We start from the raw sequence: 19,601 nt of genomic DNA, 5'->3' as shown, positions 1-19,601 counted from the left end.
ACAATCCCTCAAGCACTATACGCACCAATTGTCATATATTCCCCAAGCAGCAAGTCACACAGAGTATTTACCATGTGCCGGGCATTGTTCTCTGTGCTCTGTGTGTATTAGCTCATTTAATCATCACACCACCCTATGTGATATATACTATTATTCCCATGTTATAAATGAGAAAACAAGGCACAGAGCATTGAATAACTTGCTCAAGGTCACAGGGTTGGTGAATGGCAAAGATAGTTTTTGAACCTAGGCCAACTAGACGTTCAAATCCTCATATTTAACCTCTATACACCCTACCTCTTTAGAAGCCTGTTACTTGTCTACACCTTTCTGGGATGCTGTTAGAAGCAACTAAGCAGGAAGAAATGTAGACCTAAAAACCAGCTGCATCAGGCCTAAGTGAGAATTCCTTGGAGATTATGCCACTTCCCTCCTCTAGAGGGAGGCCTCTGCTGAAAGATCCAAGAGGAAGAAGGGACTGTAAAGACTATCTCCAACTAGTTAGCAAGGAGCCCTGGTGGTGCAGTGGGTAAAGTGCTTGGCCGCTAACCAAAAAGTTGCTGGTTTGAACCCATCAGCTGCTCTGTGGGAAAAAGATGTGGCAGTCTGCTTCTGTGAAGATTTACAGCCTTGGAAACCCTATGGGCAGTTCTACTCTGCCCTATGGGATGGCAATGGGTGGAACTAGTTAGCCATACTGGGAAAAAACTGAGATTGTTCTAGTTCCACGTATCACATCCAGTACCAATTTCAGAAGGGTTACATACATTTACAAAGGAGCCCTGGTGGCACATTGGTTAAACACTTGGCTGCTAACTGAAGGGTTGGCAGTTCAAACCCAACCAGCGGCTCCACAGGAGAAAGGCCTGATGATCTGCTCCCGTAAGGATTACATCCAAGAAGAGCTATGGGGCAGTTCTACTCTGTCACAGGCGAGTGCTATGAATCAAAAATCAACTCAATGGCACCTTACAACAACAGTGACAGCAACAACATATATTTTGATTAATAGAAAAGTCACTTCTGGAATGCAGATAACTTTCTAAGCAACAAAAGTCATGAAGAAAAACGATATGATGATTGGCCTTTATAAAAATTTAAAACTCACATCTGGAAAATCTTAAACCATTCATGCAAATTTATTTAAAAAATTGAGACAAATACTGAGAACCCAATAGATAAATGAACAAAGGATGTGAAGAGACAAATTGTAAAAGAGAAACTACGCCAAGCAAATACATGGCAAAATGTTCAGCCAGTAATCAAAGGGGCAAAATAACAGGTGTGGAGAAATTGGAACACTTATACATTACTGGTGGAAATGTAAAATGCTGCAGCTGCTTTGGAAAATGGTTTAGCAGTGACTCGAAAGTTGAAACATAGGGCTACCATATGACCCAGTAAGTCTGCTGCTAAATATATACCCAAGATAACTGAAAACATAAGTCTACACAAAAACACAGACATGAATGTTCATAGCAGCTCTATTCATAATAGCCAAAAATGGAAAGACCCAAACATCTATCAACTGATGAATGGGTAAACAAATGTGATATAGCCATATAATGGAAAGTTATTTGGCCATAAAAAGGAGTGAAGTGTTGATTCATGCTCCAATATGGATGAACCTTGAAAATATTATGCTAAGCAAAAGAAGCCAGTCACAAAACACCATTGTATTCTAGTGGCTTCAGAAGCTGCCTAACTTCATGAGGAGGAGAGATGAGAATCACCATCAGCACAAAGCTGATTCTTATGAGGTGAAAGTCAGACATACCTCCACTCTCCAACCTTTTTACCAGTTATGACACCAGCCGTCCTCCCAACAGCACTCTCTACTTCTCTGCTGGATTCAATAATTCACTGTGATGGCCACACAGAACTCACAGACCATACCCACGATTATGTGATTTATTAGGGATGTAACATGCTACAACTTGGGATCAGAATCAGCTTGGAGGTAATAGGAACAACTCAGGAGACAGGTCAGAGTTCATCAATGAGTACATCTTGCAACCAGGACAGCACTCAGCTTTCTCTTGGCAGTACTGCAGACAGGACTTTGCTCAGGCCCTACTCCGGCCTACTGCCACAGGGCCCCTGGCCTCTGCCCTGCTCAGCCAAGTATTAACAACTCTTTGGCTCTGCCAACAAGTGCCTGGAGGCACCCCACTCCGCCAAGAAGCCTCCTGCCCGAAAGTGCTCAGCTTTTTTGATGCTCCATGCACCAGAAGGCTCATGCAGCCATGTCTTGCCCCCTTCAGTGTTACAACTTTATCTGTCTCCTGCGTATAGGAGATTCTCAGCACTGAGACCGCAGGTCCAAAGGACATGCTCCACTCCAGGCTCTTCTTCTTGATGGCAGTGAGGTCCCCCTCAATCTCTGTGGGATTGGATCTTTTATAAGCCTACTCCTCCCACCACAACTGACAAAGCCCCTCAGTAGACCACAGGAACCTAATTTGCTTAGTAATCGACCAATCCCCACAAGGATTTTACACACCTTAGTTTCATAGTAAACTGTCCAACCCCTGCAAGGGTTTCATGTTATCTTATTTGCATAGTAAACTGTCTAATCGCTTCGCAAGATTGTGGCCTAGCAAATAATCTTGGCAGAACTACAAACCCAGGGCCAGAAAGGCCATATTTAAAGAGAAACCTATTGCACTTTAACTGTGTATCATAAAATTTCATTTATATGAAATATCCAGAAAAGGCAAACCCATGAAGACAGAAAGTAAGTTAGCGGTTGCCCAGTTTAGGGTTGGGGGCGGGAACCAGGATTAAAGTAATGGGCACAAAGGATCTTATGTAATGGGCACAAAGGATCTTACTGGGGTTATGGAAAATATTCTAAAACTGAATTATGGTGATGGTTGCACAACTCGGTAAATTTACGAAAAATCATTGAACGTACACTTAAAACGAGTGGATTTTATGGTATGTAAGTTATACCTCAATAAACTTGTTAAAAACAAACTAACAACAAAGTCAGTCAGATCATGTCACTCTGCTGAAAACCCTGGCTTCCTATCTCACTCAGAGTAAAAGCCAGAGCTCAGCAATCACCCATAAACCCTCAGGGTCCACACCCAACCCCCTATTACCTCCCTGATATATAGCCTATCACTCTTTTACTTGCTTCTCCTCTAACCACACCAGTCTCTTTGCAATTCCTCGAGCAGGCACCCACTGATCTCAGGGCCTTTGCTTTGCTATTCCCTTGGTGTAGAATACTGTTTCCTCAGACATATGCAGGACTCCCCTCCTCACCTTCAAGTCTCTATTCAAATATCCCTTTCTTAGTAAGACCTTCCATGACCACCTTTCTAAAATTACACTCTCCACCCTCTAACCCACACACATGTTTAAGTATCCTTTCCTTTATTTTTCTCCTTAGTAGTTATCAGTATGTTTTTGTTGTTATTAAATATACTTACCTGTCGCCTGGCTTTCCCACTAGAATAAAGTTCCATGGGAGTATAGATAGTTGTCTGGTATTTTTGTTGTTATTCTATTGTATCCCCAGTGCCTAGAACAATCCTCGACACATAGTAAGCTCTCAATAAATGTGTTGAATAAATCAGTGAACAATATTTCATAGATTTCTTTCCATATATGTTTACTTCATTCTTTTTAATGGGTGAATATTATTCCACTGAATGAACAATACCTTCATTTATTCAAACAATTCTCTATTATTGAAGGAAAATTAGCAGTGAACTTCTTGTATATATGTATTTGGACACTCATGTATCAGAAAAATTCCTAGAAAGGAAATTTATGAGCCAGAGAATATGAAAATATTAATTTTTGATAAATATTCCCAAATTGCCCTCCAAAAAGATTATACTAATTTATACTCCTAGCCAACAGTATTTGAGAGTTCCCCAAACCCTCATCAACAATGAATATAATTAACTGGTTCATCTTTACCAATCCCGTAAGTGAAAAATGCTATCTCATGGCAGTTTAATTTCTTAATTATGAGTGAAATGAAACATCTTTTCATTTCCTTATCAACCATTTGTATTTGTTTTTCTATGACTGCTTTTTCATATTCTTTGGCCATTTTATTACCGGCCTGTTGATATTTTTATTGCTTGAATGGAGTTCTGTATATTAAGGAAATTTGCCTTCTGTCTTATGAGCTGCAGCTATTTCCAAATTGTTTCTTTTTTTTAAGGAATTCAGAGCTTTAAAATAGTCTAGAAAGTATACCAAGTATGTTTTTAAGTATAGCCTCATGATGTTAACTGAATCACAGAAACAGAATAAGAATGCCTTGCTTTCTTTCTTTTTTAAAAATAATTTCATTTTTTGTTGCCTTTGAGAATGTACACAGCAAAAACATACACCAATTCAAGTTTCTACAGTACAATTCAGTGACATTGATTACATTCTTCGGGTTGAACAACCGTTCTCACCCTCCTTTTCTGAGTTGTTCGTCTTCCGTTAACATAAACTTACTGCCCCCTAAGGTTCCTACCTTCATGTGCCTGTTAGTTTGTCATACTATGGAGGCTTGCGTATTGCTGTGATGCTGGAAATTATGCCACCTGTATTCAAATACCAGCAGGGTCATCCACGGTGGACAGGCTTCAGCTGAGCTTCCAGACGAAGACAGACTAGGAAGAAGGACCCGGTGGTCTACTTCTGAAAAGAAATAGCCAGTGAAAACCTCATGAAAAGAAGCAGGGCATTGTTCGTTATAGTGCCAGAAGATGAGCCCCTCGGGTTGGAAGGCACCCAGAATATGACTGGGGAAGAGCTGCCTCCTCAAAATGTAGTCAGCCTTAATGACGTGGATGGAGTCAAGTTCTCAGGGCCTTCATTTGCTCCTGCGGCACAACTCAAAGTGAGAAGAAATAACTGCAAACATTCATTAATGATTGGAACATGGAATGTATGAAGTATGAATCTAGGAAAACTGGAAATCGTCAAAAATGAAATGGAACCCATAAACATCAATATCTTAGGCATTAGTGAGCTGAAATGGACTGGTATTGGCCATTTTAAATGGGACAATCATATGGTCTATGCTGGGAATGACAACTTGAAGAGGAATGGTGTTGCATTCATCACCAAAAAGAACATTTCAAGACTTATCCTGAAGTACAATGCTGTCTGTGATAGGATAACATCCATACACCTACAAGGAAGACCACCTAATACGACAATTATTCAAATTTACGCACCAACCACTAAGGCCAAAGATGAAGAAATTGAAGATTTTTACCAACTTCTGCAGTCTGAAATTGATTGAACATGCAATCAGGATGCATCGATAATTACTGGTGATTGGAATGCAAAAGCTGGAAACAAAGAAGAAGGGTGGGTAGTTGGAAAACATGGCCTTGATGATAGAAACGATGCCAGAGGTCGAATGATAGAATTTTGTAAGACCGACGACTTCTTCATTACAAATACCTTTCTTCAACAACGTAAGTGGTGACTATACACATGGACCTCGCCAGATGGAATACACAGGAATCAAATCAACTTCATCTGTGGAAAGAGACGATGAAAAATTCAGTATCGTCAGTCAGAACAAGGCCAGGGGCCAACTTCGGAAAAGACCATCAATTGCTCATAGGCAAGTTTAACTTGAAGCTGAAGAAAACTAGAACAAGTTGATGACAGCCAAAGTATGACCTTGAGTATATCCCACCTGAATTTAGAGACCATCTCAACAATAGATTTGACGTGTTGAACACTAATGACCGAAGACCAGAGAAGTTGTGGAATGACATCAAGGACATCATACGTGAAGAAAGCAAAAAGTCATTAAAAAGACAAGAAAGAAAAGACCAAAATGGATATCAGAAGAGACTCTGAAACTTGCTCTTGAATGTTGAGTAGCTAAAGGGAAAGGAAGAAATGACTAAGAGAGGAACAGATGATTTCAAAGGGCACCTCAAGAAGGCAAAGTAAATTATTATGACATGTGCAAAAACCTGGAGAAAGAAAACTAAAAGGCAGGAACATGTTCAACATTTCTCAAGCTGAAAACACTGAAGAAAAAGTTCGAGCCTTGAGTTGCAATACTGAAGGATTCTACGGGGAAAATATGAAATGATGCAGGAAACATAAAAAGAAGATGGAAGGAATACACAGAATCACTATACCAAAAAAAAAAAAATTGGTCAATGTTCAACCATTTCAGGAGATAGCATATGATTAAGAACCAACAGTACTCAAGAAGTCCAAGCTGCACTGAAGGGATTGGTGAAAAACAAGGCTCCAGGAATTGATGGAATACCAACTGGGATGTTTCAACAAATGGATGCAGTGCTGGAAGTGCTCACTTGTCTATACCAAGAAATGAGGAAGACAGCTACCTGGCCAGCCAACTGAATGAGATCCATATTTATGCCTATTCCCAAGAAAGGTGATCCAACCGAAAGCAGAAATTATCGAACGATATAATTAATATCACACACAAGTAAAATTTTGCTGAAGATCATTCAAAAGAGGCTGCAGCAGTATATCGATAGGAAACTGCCAGAAATTCAAGCCAGATTCAGAAGAGGACATGGAACCAGAGATATTATTGCTGATGTCAGATGGATCCTGGCTGAAAGCAGAGAATACCAGAAAAAATGTTTACCTGTGTTTTATTTGACTATGCAAAGGCATTCAACTGTGTGGATCATAATAAATTATGGATAATATTGTGAAGAATGGGAATTCCAGAACACTTAATTGTGCTCATGAGGAACCTATATGTGAATCAAGAGGTAGTAGTTCAAATAGAACAAGGGGATACTGTGTGGTTTAAAGTCAAGAAAGGTGTGAGTCAGAGTTGTATCCTTTCACCATACTTATTCAATCTGTATGCAGAGTGAATAATCTTAGAAACTGGACTATATGAAGAAGAATGAGGCATCAGGATACTAGGAAAACTCATTTACAACCTGTGTTATACAGATGACACAAACTTGCTTCCTTAGAGTGAAGAGGATTTGAAGCACTTACTAATGAAGATCAAAGACCACAGCCTTCAGTGTGGATTACACCTCAATATTAAGAAAACAAAAATCCTCACAACTGGACCAATAAGCAACATCATGATAAATAGAGAAAAGATTGAAGTTGTCAAGAATTTCATTTTACTTGGATCCACAATCAATACTCATGGAAGCAGCAGTCAAGAAATCAAAAGATGCATTGCATTGGGCAAATCTGCTGCAAAAGACCTCTTTAAAATGTTAAAAAGCAAAGATTTCACCTTGAAGACTAAGGTGGTCCTGACCCAAACCACAGTGTTTTCAATCACCCCATATGCATGTGAAAGCTGGACGATGAATAAGAAAGACTGAAGAAGAATTGAAGCCTTTGAATTGTGGTGTTGGTGAAGAATAGTGACTGTACCATGGACTGCCAAAAGAAAGAACAAATCTGTCCTGGAAGAAGCACAACCAGAATACTCCTTAGAAGCAAAGATGGCGCCCACACACATACTTTGGACATGTTGTCAGGAGAGATCAGTCTCTGGAGAAGGACATCATGCTTGGTAAAATCAAGGGTTAGTGAAAAAGAGGAAGACCCTCAATGAAATGGATTGACACAATGGCTGCAACAAGGGGCTCGAGCATAACAGCACATGACCAGGCAGTGTTTCATTCTGTTGTACATAGGGTCACTATGAGTCGGAACGACTTGATGACTCCTAACAATAACAACAAGGTTCCTATCTAATCTTTCAAGTTGCTGTTGTCAATTTGATCCCATATAAATAGTTCTTAAAAGAGCACAATGCTCAAGGCAGACACTCCTTACTAATTAAGCTAAACTGTTGTTTGGTTTAAAGACTTCAAGGAGTATTTTTGGTTTAAGGTTTAAAGATTATCTCAGGGCAATAGCTTCAGGGGTTCATCCAGGCTTCATGGCTCCTGAAAGCCTGAGAATTTGAAATTCTGTTCTGCATTTTCTTCCTTTTGATCAAGGATTCTTCTACAAAATCTTTCATCAAAATGTTCAGTAATGGTAACTGGGCACTGTCCAGTTCTTGTCTCATGGCAAGGGAGGTAGTTGTTCATGGAGGCAATTAGCTACACATTTCATTTTCCCCTCCTATTCCTGAGTTTCCTTCTTCCTCTGTTGCTCCAGGTGGATAGGGAGCAATTGTGCTTTGAAGGACCACTTGCAAGCTTTTAATATCCCAGGCGCTACACAACAAACTAGGAGGTGGGACAGAAGCGCTAACACATTATTGGGCCAATTAACTGAGGTGTCCCATGAAACCATGACCCTAAACCTCCAAACCAAGGAACCAAATCCCATGAGGTTTTTGGTTATACTTAAGCAGCCTCAGTAGCTACTGTCTCTCCCTCTCTTTTTTTTTTTTTTTTGACCATGGTTGTAAATACTCTCACACAACTTTTGCCAACTTTTTACAGGTGTACAACTTATTGACAGCAATCACATTAATCAGCTGTGCAACCCTACCCTTAATCAATGCAATTTTTCCATTACCACAAACCAAAGCTCAATACTCCATAAACAATAACCCATCTCCACATTTTTCTTCCTAATTTTTTTTTTTACAGTGTCTTTGATAGTTCAGAAAATTATAATTTTTAAGGAGTGGAATTCATCAATATTTTCCTTTTTGGCTTTATGCTCATTTCATGCTTAGACGGACCTTCCACACTCCAGGATTATAAAAAATATTCAGTCATGCTTTCATCTAGTATCTTTAGTTATTGTATTTGTGATGCTTAAATCTGTGACCAACTTGGAATCTCTTTTGGTGTAAAAAAGTAAAAGATGCAGCTCACTGCTGTCTACATGACTTTGTGGGCCTCTCATCATTTTTTAAATAGTTCATTTCCTGAATGAAATAAAATACATTTATCACATATGGTACTAAATTCCTCTATGTACTTGGTCTATTTCTTAACTGTATTATGTTCCATTGAGCTATTCCTGAACCAGGTCAAAAATGTTTTAGTTTTATAACTTTATTTTTAAATATTGAGTATACCATGGACTACCAGAAGAAGGAACAAGTCTGTCTTGGAAGAAGTTCAGCCAGAATGCTCATTAGAAGCAAGGATGGGGAGACTCCTCTCACGTACTTTGGACATATTATCAGGGGGGTCCAGTCCCTGGAGAAGGACATCTTGCTTGGTAGAGAGTCAGTGAAAAAGAGTAAGACCCTCAATGAGATGGACTGACACAGTGGCTGCAACAATGGGCTCAAGCATAACAACAATTGTTAGGATGGCGCAGGGCCGGGCAGTGTTTCCCTCTGCTGTACATACCGCCGCTATGAGTCAGAACCGATTGGATGGCACCTAACACAACAGCAACACAATATGTTAAATATGTGGGAGTCCTCAACCTTTCCTAATTAATAACTGAACTGTTAAAACCAGAACACAATAAACCTTCTCTCTTCACCCTCCCTCCCACTGCGTTCACCACTCCCTCAAGGGCGTTTGAAAGAGTTCGGCTCTCCTAAAGAGAATTTTTAAAAATTGATTCTGCAGGTAGAATTAAAGTTGCTCCATTCAGGAGTGACAAATCTTGAGAAAGGACATCGAATTACAGAGCAGTGAAGCCTACTCCTTCTCCCTCGACTCGTCCTTCCACTTCCCCTCTCAACCTTCGCGCTTCGGCGTGGGCGTGGGCGGGGGGGGGGGGGAGCAGGCCGAATCCTGCTGCACTTCCCCAGTTTGGCCTTTGGGGGCCGCTGTGGGCCCGGATGCCCGCGGACCAGGTCGGACCGATGCAGCCGTCTTCCCGTCACGTCCTGTCTTGGGCGGAAGTTCTCCGCTGAAGGACCGGGAAGCAGCTGAAGTCTGTGCGATGGCGGTTCTGGGTGCTTTATTCAGGGGGAGGCCCGAGGCTACGGTGCCACCGCGGTAGACTGGACCTGGGTGGCGGGCTCCGGGGCCCCGAGGTGAAGAGCATCAAGGGCTGAACTCAGACCTTAGAAGGGAACCTGGGAATTGTGACGGCTCCTCTTGCGCCCACTCTCTCACCCCAGGTTCTAAACTGCTTTTAGCCAGGCTGCCCGGAAGCAGGGCGGCCTAGTGTACCGCTCCTGGAGGGGACGGAGCGGGCGGGGATTTTCCCCTTCACCACTACCAGCAAGGCAGGTGGGAGCCCTGGGTCGGGGGTTCACGGGCCGGCTTCATGGGCTCCTCTCCACCGCCACAGGAATGGAGGGGTCTAAGACATCCAGCAGCACCATGCAGGTAAGCTTCGTGTGCCAGCGCTGCAGCCAGCCCCTGAAACTGGACACGAGCTTCAAGATCCTGGACCGTGTCACCATCCAGGAGCTCACAGGTCAGCGAGACCCTTGGAATGAGGGTGGTCACGATCATGGCAAGTGGGCAGCTTTGGAGATACAGGCCTTAAGTTGGCTATCTGTGTAGTCTGCCACATACCCGCTATGGGAACCTAGGACTTAGGAATGGCTTTTCACTTCTCTGACTCCCTATATTCTCATCAGGAAGATAAAGGAGCTCTAACATTCTGTGCTTCTGGGGGCTTTCTCTAGCAAAGAAAGGTCCTTTTTTTCCCTGCTGCTTTCTCAGAATAAGGAGCATAACAAACGGCATTTGTTGACCTACCATATACCAATGTGTTACATGTATTATTTCATTTAGTCCCTGCAACAACTCCTCTGGAGTAGTACTATCATTATTATAATTTTACAGATTAGAAATTGAGGTTCAGAGAGGTTAAGTGATTTATCCAATGTCCAACAGCTGCTAAGTGGAAGAGCAGGGCTCAAATTTATTAACAGCTGATTCCAAGAAGTAAGATGAAGTTGGGGGCGGGTGGGGGTAAAGAAGAGAAGGCTGAATAGGCAGCTTAAATAAGCTCCTGGGTCTGGAGTCAGCCTGCTTGGGTTTAAATCCTGGCTCTGTCATTTACAGCTGAATGACTTTTTGGAAGTTACTTAATCTCTCTAAAGCCTTGGTTTCTTTATCTGTAAAATGGAATTGATAACCTACATTGTAAGATAGTTGTAAGGATCAAATATGACAAAGCACATAAATACTTGGGAATATGCTTGGCATATCGTTGTTAGTTGCCATTGAGTCAGCTCTGACTCGTGGGGACCCCATGTACAACAGAACAAAACATTGCCCAGTCCTGCACCATCTTCATGGTCTTTGGTATGCTTGAATCCACTGTTCTGGCTACTGTGTATTTTGAGTGTCTTCCAACCTAGGGGGCTTATCTTCCAGCATTATAACAGAAGACATTCTGTTGTGATCTATAGGGTTTTCATTGCCTAATTTTGGGAAGTAGATTGCCAGGCCTTCTTAGTCTGTCTCAGTCTGGAAGCTCTGCTGAAACCTGTCTACAATGGGTGACCCTGCTGGTATTTAAAATACCAATGGTGTGGTTTCCAGCATCATAGCAACATGCAAGCCCCTGCTGTACAACAAACGGTTGAGCGGTGGACTTGGCAAACAGTGCTCAATAAATGTTAGCTATTATTATCTGGTTTCTCTTTTTTGAAAGAAATTAACTCCTTTTAATATATATAAGTTTTTATAAAAACAAATTTAAACGTATACAAAGTCAAGAGAATAACATAATGAACTCTCTTGTATCCATTGTCCAGCTTCAACAGTTAGCAATGTTCTGCCATTCTAGTATTATCTATACCTCCACTCATTTTCCATTCCCCGCTTGATTATTATTTTTATAAGGTAAATTGCCATGCATTGAAATTTACAAATCTTGGCTGTACATTTCGACAAACAGATACAGCCGTTAATCCACGTCATGATGACATAGAACAGTCTCATTTCCCCAGAGTTGGCTGCCTTCCCAGCCATTCCAGGGGAAAGGGGACATTAACTTTTATTATCAAACATGTCAAAGAATATAATGAACTCCCAGGTATACCCATCACCTAGGTTCAACAATTATCAGCACATATCAAATCATGTTTCATCTACATCCCTATCTATTCCCCCCACCCCAAATTATTTTGAAGAAAATAAGAAACATAAATACTATAAATATTTCAGTATCTTTGAAAGATAAGGACTTTAAAAAAAAAAAATCATGACGCCATTATCCTGCTGTAAAGAAATTTAACAATTCCTTAATCTGATTTAACGAGGTAGGAGAGGAGAAGATGAGAGATCCTTCTTTATGTAAATGGTACTTTAAGAAGAAGTTGGAGGTGGGAAGGATGATGAGGATGTTGCATTCTTTTCCTATACTGTCGTAAGCCCTCCTGTTTTGAGATAACGGTTGATGGTGCAGTGGTTAAAGAGATCGACTGCTAACCAAAAGGTCAGTGGTTCAAAACCACCAGCCACTCTGCAGAAAAAAGATGTGGCAATCTGCTTCCATAGAGACTGACAGCCCTGGAAGCCCTATGGGGTCACTATGAGTCAGAATTGACTCGACGGCAGTGGGTTTGGTTTTTTTTTTGTTTGTTTGTTTCTAACATGGTATTTTCCTTCACTTTAGCTCCATTACTTGCCACAGCCCAGGTGAAACCAGGAGAGACCCAGGGGGAAGAGGCCAACTCAGGAGAGGTAATAGAAGTGCCTTCTCCCATTCAACAAATATTGTAAGTGGGAGATTTGATATGAAAACAGGAATACAAGCTGGGTTTTTTCAGGGTATTTGCTTCTTCTAGAGCCCCAGACGTTGGGGTCTCTGATTAACAAGAGACTTTTGACATGATTAGGCCATTATAGTTCATTAAAGGTAGAGAAGTGAACCTGAGGTTAGAGTTACTGAATGAAGCATCCATGCAAAAATGTGAACAGAGGCTCTTCATTTGAAGCAGAATTACAGGCCAGAACTCTTGGTCATTATAGATTGGAGGTGAGGTGACCTATGTGTCCAGGTCTCCCCAGAGCGTTCTTAGGTTACTTCTATTATTCTCAAAAGCATCTTGATTTGGCCAATGAGTTACATGATTACCCTAGTCAGAAGGGATTGTCAGTATAAGAGAACATGTAATTTTTAAACTGCGAATGAACTGATAACGTCAGTGATAATTTTCTCTGTCAGAGATATATGTCATATGATTTAGATCACAAACTTATAAATTATCTTCTTTGTCCTATACTATAGCAATCTTCATTGCAGTCTGATATGGCTTTTTCCTTGCATTGTAATTTAGGACATTCTTTCCCTAATCCCTGATGAGTGAGTGTTGACAAAAAATGCAAATATAACCATAATAGAATATAACATAGGTAAGAAATGCTGTTCCTACAGAAAATCAAGCGAGACTTGAGGTTTGTCTGTTCACGGATCCTTTCACAGTGCGTATATCCAAGGCTTGACTAGATAATACCCAGTTATAAAGTGTCTGTGGTTTATCAAGTCTTGTGGTTATCAAGGGTAAAGCTGAATCATTCTGGGGCTGTTTGAGAAACAGACTCCACTTCTAAGCTGTCAGAACTCTAATGCCATCTTATTTCTTTCTTAGGAGCCATTTATAGAAACTCGCCAGGATGGTGTCTCTCGCAGATTCATCCCCCCAGCCAGGTGCCTACTATTCCTCAGCCCCCTGTTGCTTACCAAATGCCAGTAGAATTTTAGTTGAACCCAGGAGTTGATACCTGGAGCCAGGTGATAGCAGTGAATTATCCTAGCCTTCTGGCTCTTCCAGAAAAGATGTGCTCCCCCATACCTGCCCCATCACTATCCAGTACTGATTTTCCCTTTAGCCATTCACACCGTGGGAAGGGACAATAGCTCTAATGATGAAAAATGGAGAAAATGATGAAGACGTGAGGGAGTAATAATAAAAGAGATGCCTCTTGAGAAGAATTTTAAAATGGTGCATGCTGTTAGGTGTTCCCTTAGTTCTCATTGATGGAGATAGAGTTGACAAGGTGTATAATATTAAAAAATGGTCTTTCTTGATTCTCCTTCCTTTTTTACTGTAGACACACATCAATTTTTGATATCCCTCTCCCTTAGTCCATCCAGGCCAACCTTTGTGCTTCGCGCCCCTGTGGAAGACCAGCATGGCCTTCCCTTGGGAGTGAGGTACCCTTGGGAGGTCAGCCAGGCTAGGAGTGGGTATGTTCTTTGAGGCCCCTCAGCCGGTTCTTGAGAGTCTCTGCCACTGGCACCTCAGTAGGTGGAGGAGGCCTCTCTGCTCCCTCACGTGGCCCGTGGGCGGGGGGCTGTCTGCAGGATGATGTCTACAGAAAGTGCCAACAGCTTCACTCTGATCGGGGAGGCATCTGATGGCGGCACCATGGAGAACCTCAGCCGAAGACTGAAGGCAAGTCTGCCTCATTCCAGTGTGAAGCAGTGGGCCTGGAGGGGGTGGTTGGGCAGGTAGCATAGAGGCCTCACCCTGACTCTCCCATCCTTCCAGGTCACTGGGGACCTTTTTGACATCATGTCAGGCCAGACCGATGTGGATCACCCACTGTGTGAGGAGTGCACAGATACTCTTTTAGACCAGCTGGACACCCAGCTCAACGTCACTGAAAATGAGTGTCAGAACTACAAGTGAGTGCCTCCAGAGCCAGGGCCCAGAAACTGAGGTCTAGCTCTTGGAGCTGTTACTGCTCAGAGACTGCTTGGCTCTTAACCCAGGAGCTGTGCTCCACTCGGGCAAACGGAAGATCAGTTTCTCTCTGGTAAGTATGGCCTACCTGTGTCCTTGGCAGACGCTGTTTGGAAATCTTAGAACAAATGAATGAGGATGACGGTGAACAGCTACAGATGGAGCTGAAAGAGCTGGCACTGGAGGAGGAGAGGCTGATCCAGGAGCTGGAAGATGTGGAAAAGAACCGCAAGATAGTGGCAGAAAATCTCGAGAAGGTCCAGGCAGAGGCTGAGAGACTGGATCAGGAGGAAGCTCAGTGAGTGACCATCGTATTCTCCTGTCTACCCTCCCTTGAGGCTCCAGGAGAGGAAATAGCTGCCAGCTGAATGTGTCTGATTAGGCTGTAAGCTACAGTCAGCCATCAGTCAGCAGCATGTCTGCTCTGGATCCTGCCCATTGTTTCTAAGCTCTGTTTCTGGAGGTTATTGGGAGGGTTATGTATGAAGAATCAGCATGTTAAGTGAAAAAGGGTGTTGATTAGACAAAGTGAAGAAACCAGGGCTCTAGTCATGGCTCTGTCCTTTAGGGGACTGGGCTCATTTGGGTAGGTCAGCCTCAGAACCCAGTGTCCTCATCTGAAAAGGTGAGGATTTAGCTTACAGTAGTTCCCATCCAGCCCAAAGTTTCATTGATGGTGGTGACTTGAGAGAACTGTCTGTCTTGTGGAGAAGACACAGTATCCATCCTTTAGTTGGACACTAACTGAGGTTGGGGAAGTAAAGGACAGAGAAGAAAAGTGAATTTTTTCAGAGTAGTGTAACAAGTTTAATTGGGTGGTGTATACGAACTACTTAAAGGACAGTGAGCATATAGGAGAGAAGTTATAGAAACTCAGTTATGGCCGATTCATGGAAGAAGCCACTCTTAGCCCACCTACCTCACTTTTGGAAAAGGTCAGAAATACAAGAGGTACTTTATTCTGGTTTGAGAGAGTCCTGTTTTCCTCCATCTTTTTGCATATGGGCAGCTGGAATTTGAGACATTTTTGTCCCTCCCAAGCAAAACGACCCAGGGCCTGTGTGTTCCTCTGATTAAGATCTATGCCAAATATAAAAGATTCTGTGACTAGGTGTAACTATCATCACTAGAATAAATCATTCCGAGTGCTGGTGAGGGAAACTTTAGCTCTAAAACTAATACCCTCAATGGCCACCTTCACTGCTTGCAGATATCAGAGGGAATACAGTGAATTTAAACGCCAGCAGCTGGAGTTGGATGATGAGCTGAAGAGTGTAGAAAACCAGATGCGTTATGCCCAGATGCAGCTGGACAAACTGAAGAAAACCAACGTCTTTAATGCAACCTTTCATATCTGGTAATGAGGGCTAGAGGGTGAGCAGCATCTGGGAGGTGCTGCTTATCTAGATGTTAACTGTTGACCCCTGAGCCAGGGCGCCCACTTCCCCACAAATAGGGACTGCATGTCATCTCTACCCTATCTAGGTTTCTTTATTCTTTGTGATAGGATAAGCACTGTTAGGGATTAGAAGTCTAGAGCTTGGTAATATCTACCCCTCCAAAGAAAGTAGACCAAGCTACATGAAAACTTGGTTATGTGCCTGGTGCTGATTTTGTGTGCCCAAGGTCATTCATGTATTCATTCATTCAGTGTTTTATCCACTCAACTAACATCTGTGAGCTTCTGCTATGTAGTAGACACTACTGAGCACCAGGAGGGCAACATCAAACAGTATATAGTCTACCTTCTAATTGCTTATAATCTTGTGGAAGAGATGGATAAATAATAGGCAAGTGTAATACTGTGTGATAATGGTAAACTCAGGGCACTGTGGGAACACTTTAGGGCATTTTACCCAATTTGGGGAGGCCACATGGAAAGTTTCCCGCAGAGGAGACTGATGTGTAAGCTGAAATCTGAAGAAGAAGTTGGTGGCAGAGGGGGTTGTTCCCAGCAGAGAGAACATCATGTTTAGAGAAACAAAGGAAAGAGGGAATGGCGAATTCAGAGAACTGAAAGGAGCTTATTATGACTGGAGATTGAGTGCAGAGGGGAGAGGGACAGAATATGAAACTGGAGAGTTACCAGTTTCTGAAGGATCTCGTAGACCTCATTAAGGGTGTTGGATTTCATCCAGATGGCTGTGGGAGCCATTGAAGCATTTTGGGCAGGGAAGTGACATAATTATGTTTGCATTTATGAATGATGGTTTTACCTGCAATGCGGGAAATGGGTTGGGGAATCAGAATGGTGCTGTTGGTAAGGAGACTTGTTAGCAGGAATCTAAACAGGAAAAGATGGGGTAGTGGCATTGATTGAATTTGGAGAGAAGTGGGCAGGTTTAAGAGATTTAAGAGGTAGAATCAACAGAGCTTAGTGGGTTTTGGAGGGAGCGGTCAGAGAGGAAAGATTCAAGGATGACACCCAGGTTTCTGCTTTGGCATCTGAGTGGTAGGGGGAAACATGACTTAAGTTTTGGACATGTGTTTGAAGTGCCAAGCAGAGCTTAGATATATGAGTCTGAAGATAAAGAGAGGTTTGTTAGGTTTGGGTTGAGAGTAGGAAATCGCAAAAGTTGCTAAGTGTTAAGTTCTCCCTGTATTTTTCCCTGCCCTCTGTCTTCCTCTGCAGGCACAGTGGACAATTTGGCACAATCAATAACTTCAGACTGGGTCGCCTGCCCAGTGTTCCTGTGGAATGGAATGAGATTAATGCTGCTTGGGGCCAGACGGTGTTGCTGCTTCATGCCCTGGCCAATAAGATGGGTCTGAAATTTCAGAGGTAGGAAATGTAGCTCTTTCCTGGGGTGTGGTGTGTCATTGGTATAATCTGCCTCCAACCTGGTCCTACTCTCCTCTATAACAGGACCCCTTGCTTCTAACAGGCTTGGAGTTGCCTGTGAGTGGAGTCTCTGCTTGTGGTTTTCCCCTTACCACAGGGCTCTTTCCACAGATGGAGCAATCAGTGAGCTACATGAACATAGCAGTGGTTCCCAATCTCGAGTTTCCAGAACCTTAGTGTTCCTCAAGCTATTTTCAGTTTCTGTCTAATCCGATTACATTTGTCCATGAAAGGCCCCAGGCAATTATATAATGAATGTAGTTTGGTAAACAAAATCTTTTAAAACATGATGCATATGGGGAGGTGGAGAGAAGAGTTAAAAAAACCAAACGCATTGCCGTCAAGTCAATTCTAACTCATAGCAATCTTGTAGGACAGAGTAGAACTACCCCATAAAATTTCCAAGGAGCTGCTGGTGGATTCGAACTGCTGACCTTTTGCTTAGCAACCAAACACTTAACCACTGCTCCACAAGGGCTCCAGGGAGAGAGGGGTAGAAATAATAAAAGAGGCCCCCGGGTAAGATGAAGATTGAAAGTCACTGGATTATAACTTTCCAATAATCACTTCAGGAGGACTACTGCATCCATTTCTGTCTGCTTTTCCATTTTAGGTATCGACTTGTTCCCTATGGAAACCACTCATACCTGGAGTCTCTGACAGACAAATCTAAGGTACTCTGGGATGCTCCATTTTCAGTGATAGAGTTCTTATACCTACTAACGAAATGGCTGGTTTAGTTTTGATACTGGCATTGTTCAGTTTATTTCTTAGACTGTGGTGACTCCCAAAGAGCCAATGGGTGTGGTAAGTTCAGGAGTAGGTCTATGACGCCTCTATAGAAAAATTAGGTTTTTATAGTCTGTTGAAAAAGGATATGGTCATTACATGGGAGGATTTGTGTGCCAACATGGGGAGGGAGTGACCGTGAGGTTGATATTTTGTACATCTCCATTGACCAGGAAATAGTCCTGAGTGCACTGTTATTTGCCCAAGGTTATTGCAGTTGTTTGAGATTATAGAAAATATAATCCAACCACAGTTTTTGTTTCTAGTGGAATACAGTCAGAGCATGCCTTGATCGATAGAACTGGAACAGTCTCTGGTAGTTTGTCTTGGTGCCATATGCATAGCCTTTTCTTTCTTCTTGGGCAGGAGCTGCCGTTATACTGTTCGGGGGGGTTGCGGTTTTTCTGGGACAACAAGTTTGACCATGCAATGGTGGCTTTCCTGGACTGTGTGCAGCAGTTCAAAGAAGAGGTTGAGAAAGGCGAGACACGTTTTTGTCTTCCTTATAGGTCAGTATTTTCCAAAGCTGCATGAGCCTTCAGTAGGGCCAAACTGAACAGAATTGAAGGGATAGTAAGAATGGGAGCAAAACATAGCATAGGTGGCAGGAAAGCAGAAAATGATGCAAAATCACACAACACTGATGGGCAAAGACCAATCCAACAACTGCGAGCAGGATGGAATGTGATAACCTGGCCCTGAAGAGAAAGAATGTTGTCTAAGATGGCTACAGGAGTTTTCTTGGCACAGAGCTCAAGTTCAGGAAGGTTTTTCCCAAAACCTCTGGAAATACACAGGAATGCTTATTTTTTCAAATCTTGTAGGAGCTCAGTGATAGATAGAAATCTTAGTTCAAGGAATAAGACTGCCTGTTTCTATCACCCCAAACAAAGCATTTCCTTTCTTCTGTCTCCCTTCTCTCCCCATGAGTTCAGGGATGCACAGGAAAACAGTGAGGAGTACTGTAACCCTCACTCACCCCTAGCTCCTGGCTTCTCATCTGTTTGGGTGTGTGTTCTGTCCCTGTACTCCACAATGACAATGAGGCTCTTGTGACAGCCTTCTTGATTTTTGGCTTTCAAGCAAATCCAAAATACACTACCATTCCTTGCCAAGAGTTCTTTAATAGAAAAAATGACGTGAATGGTCCCATGATCAAGTCCCTACCCCTTTGCCTGAGCTGACTTAGATCTCAGTTACTAATGAGCTCTGCTGTGTCCATCTGCAGGATGGATGTGGAGAAAGGCAAGATTGAAGACACAGGAGGCAGCGGCGGCTCCTATTCCATCAAAACCCAGTTTAACTCTGAGGAACAGTGGACAAAAGCTCTCAAATTCATGTTGACGAATCTTAAATGGGGTCTTGCTTGGGTGTCCTCACAGTTTTATAACAAATGACCCCTTTTTTTTTTTAGGAGGATGTTTGCCTTAAAGGCTTTAA

General features: G+C 42.4%; 1 protein-coding gene across 6 annotated transcripts; it reads left to right on the top strand.

Annotated features, from left to right (window-relative positions):
• Nucleotides 1-9,776: 9,776 nt before the first annotated feature.
• Nucleotides 9,777-19,573, top strand: BECN1 (beclin 1). Of its 6 annotated transcripts, none has more exons than XM_049860516.1 (12): nt 9,777-9,829; nt 10,171-10,299; nt 12,457-12,524; nt 13,433-13,491; nt 14,149-14,239; nt 14,336-14,472; nt 14,634-14,828; nt 15,741-15,887; nt 17,163-17,312; nt 17,986-18,046; nt 18,528-18,670; nt 19,390-19,573. In XM_049860516.1, exons 1-12 carry the CDS (start codon nt 9,817-9,819, stop codon nt 19,556-19,558), a joined length of 1,362 nt encoding a protein of 453 aa, XP_049716473.1. In that variant the 5' UTR covers nt 9,777-9,816; the 3' UTR covers nt 19,559-19,573. The 6 variants fall into 6 exon arrangements, with proteins under 6 accessions (XP_049716473.1, XP_049716474.1, XP_049716478.1 ...); XM_049860517.1 differs by having other exon boundaries at nt 9,777-9,910; XM_049860519.1 differs by having other exon boundaries at nt 9,791-9,811.
• The last annotated feature ends 28 nt before the right edge of the window (nt 19,574-19,601 follow it).

The sequence above is a fragment of the Elephas maximus genome, chromosome 19 (assembly GCF_024166365.1).
Source record: "Elephas maximus indicus isolate mEleMax1 chromosome 19, mEleMax1 primary haplotype, whole genome shotgun sequence".
NCBI lineage: Eukaryota > Metazoa > Chordata > Mammalia > Proboscidea > Elephantidae > Elephas > Elephas maximus.
Note: the sequence above shows the minus strand (reverse complement) of the source record. Positions and strands in the feature narration are given on the sequence as shown.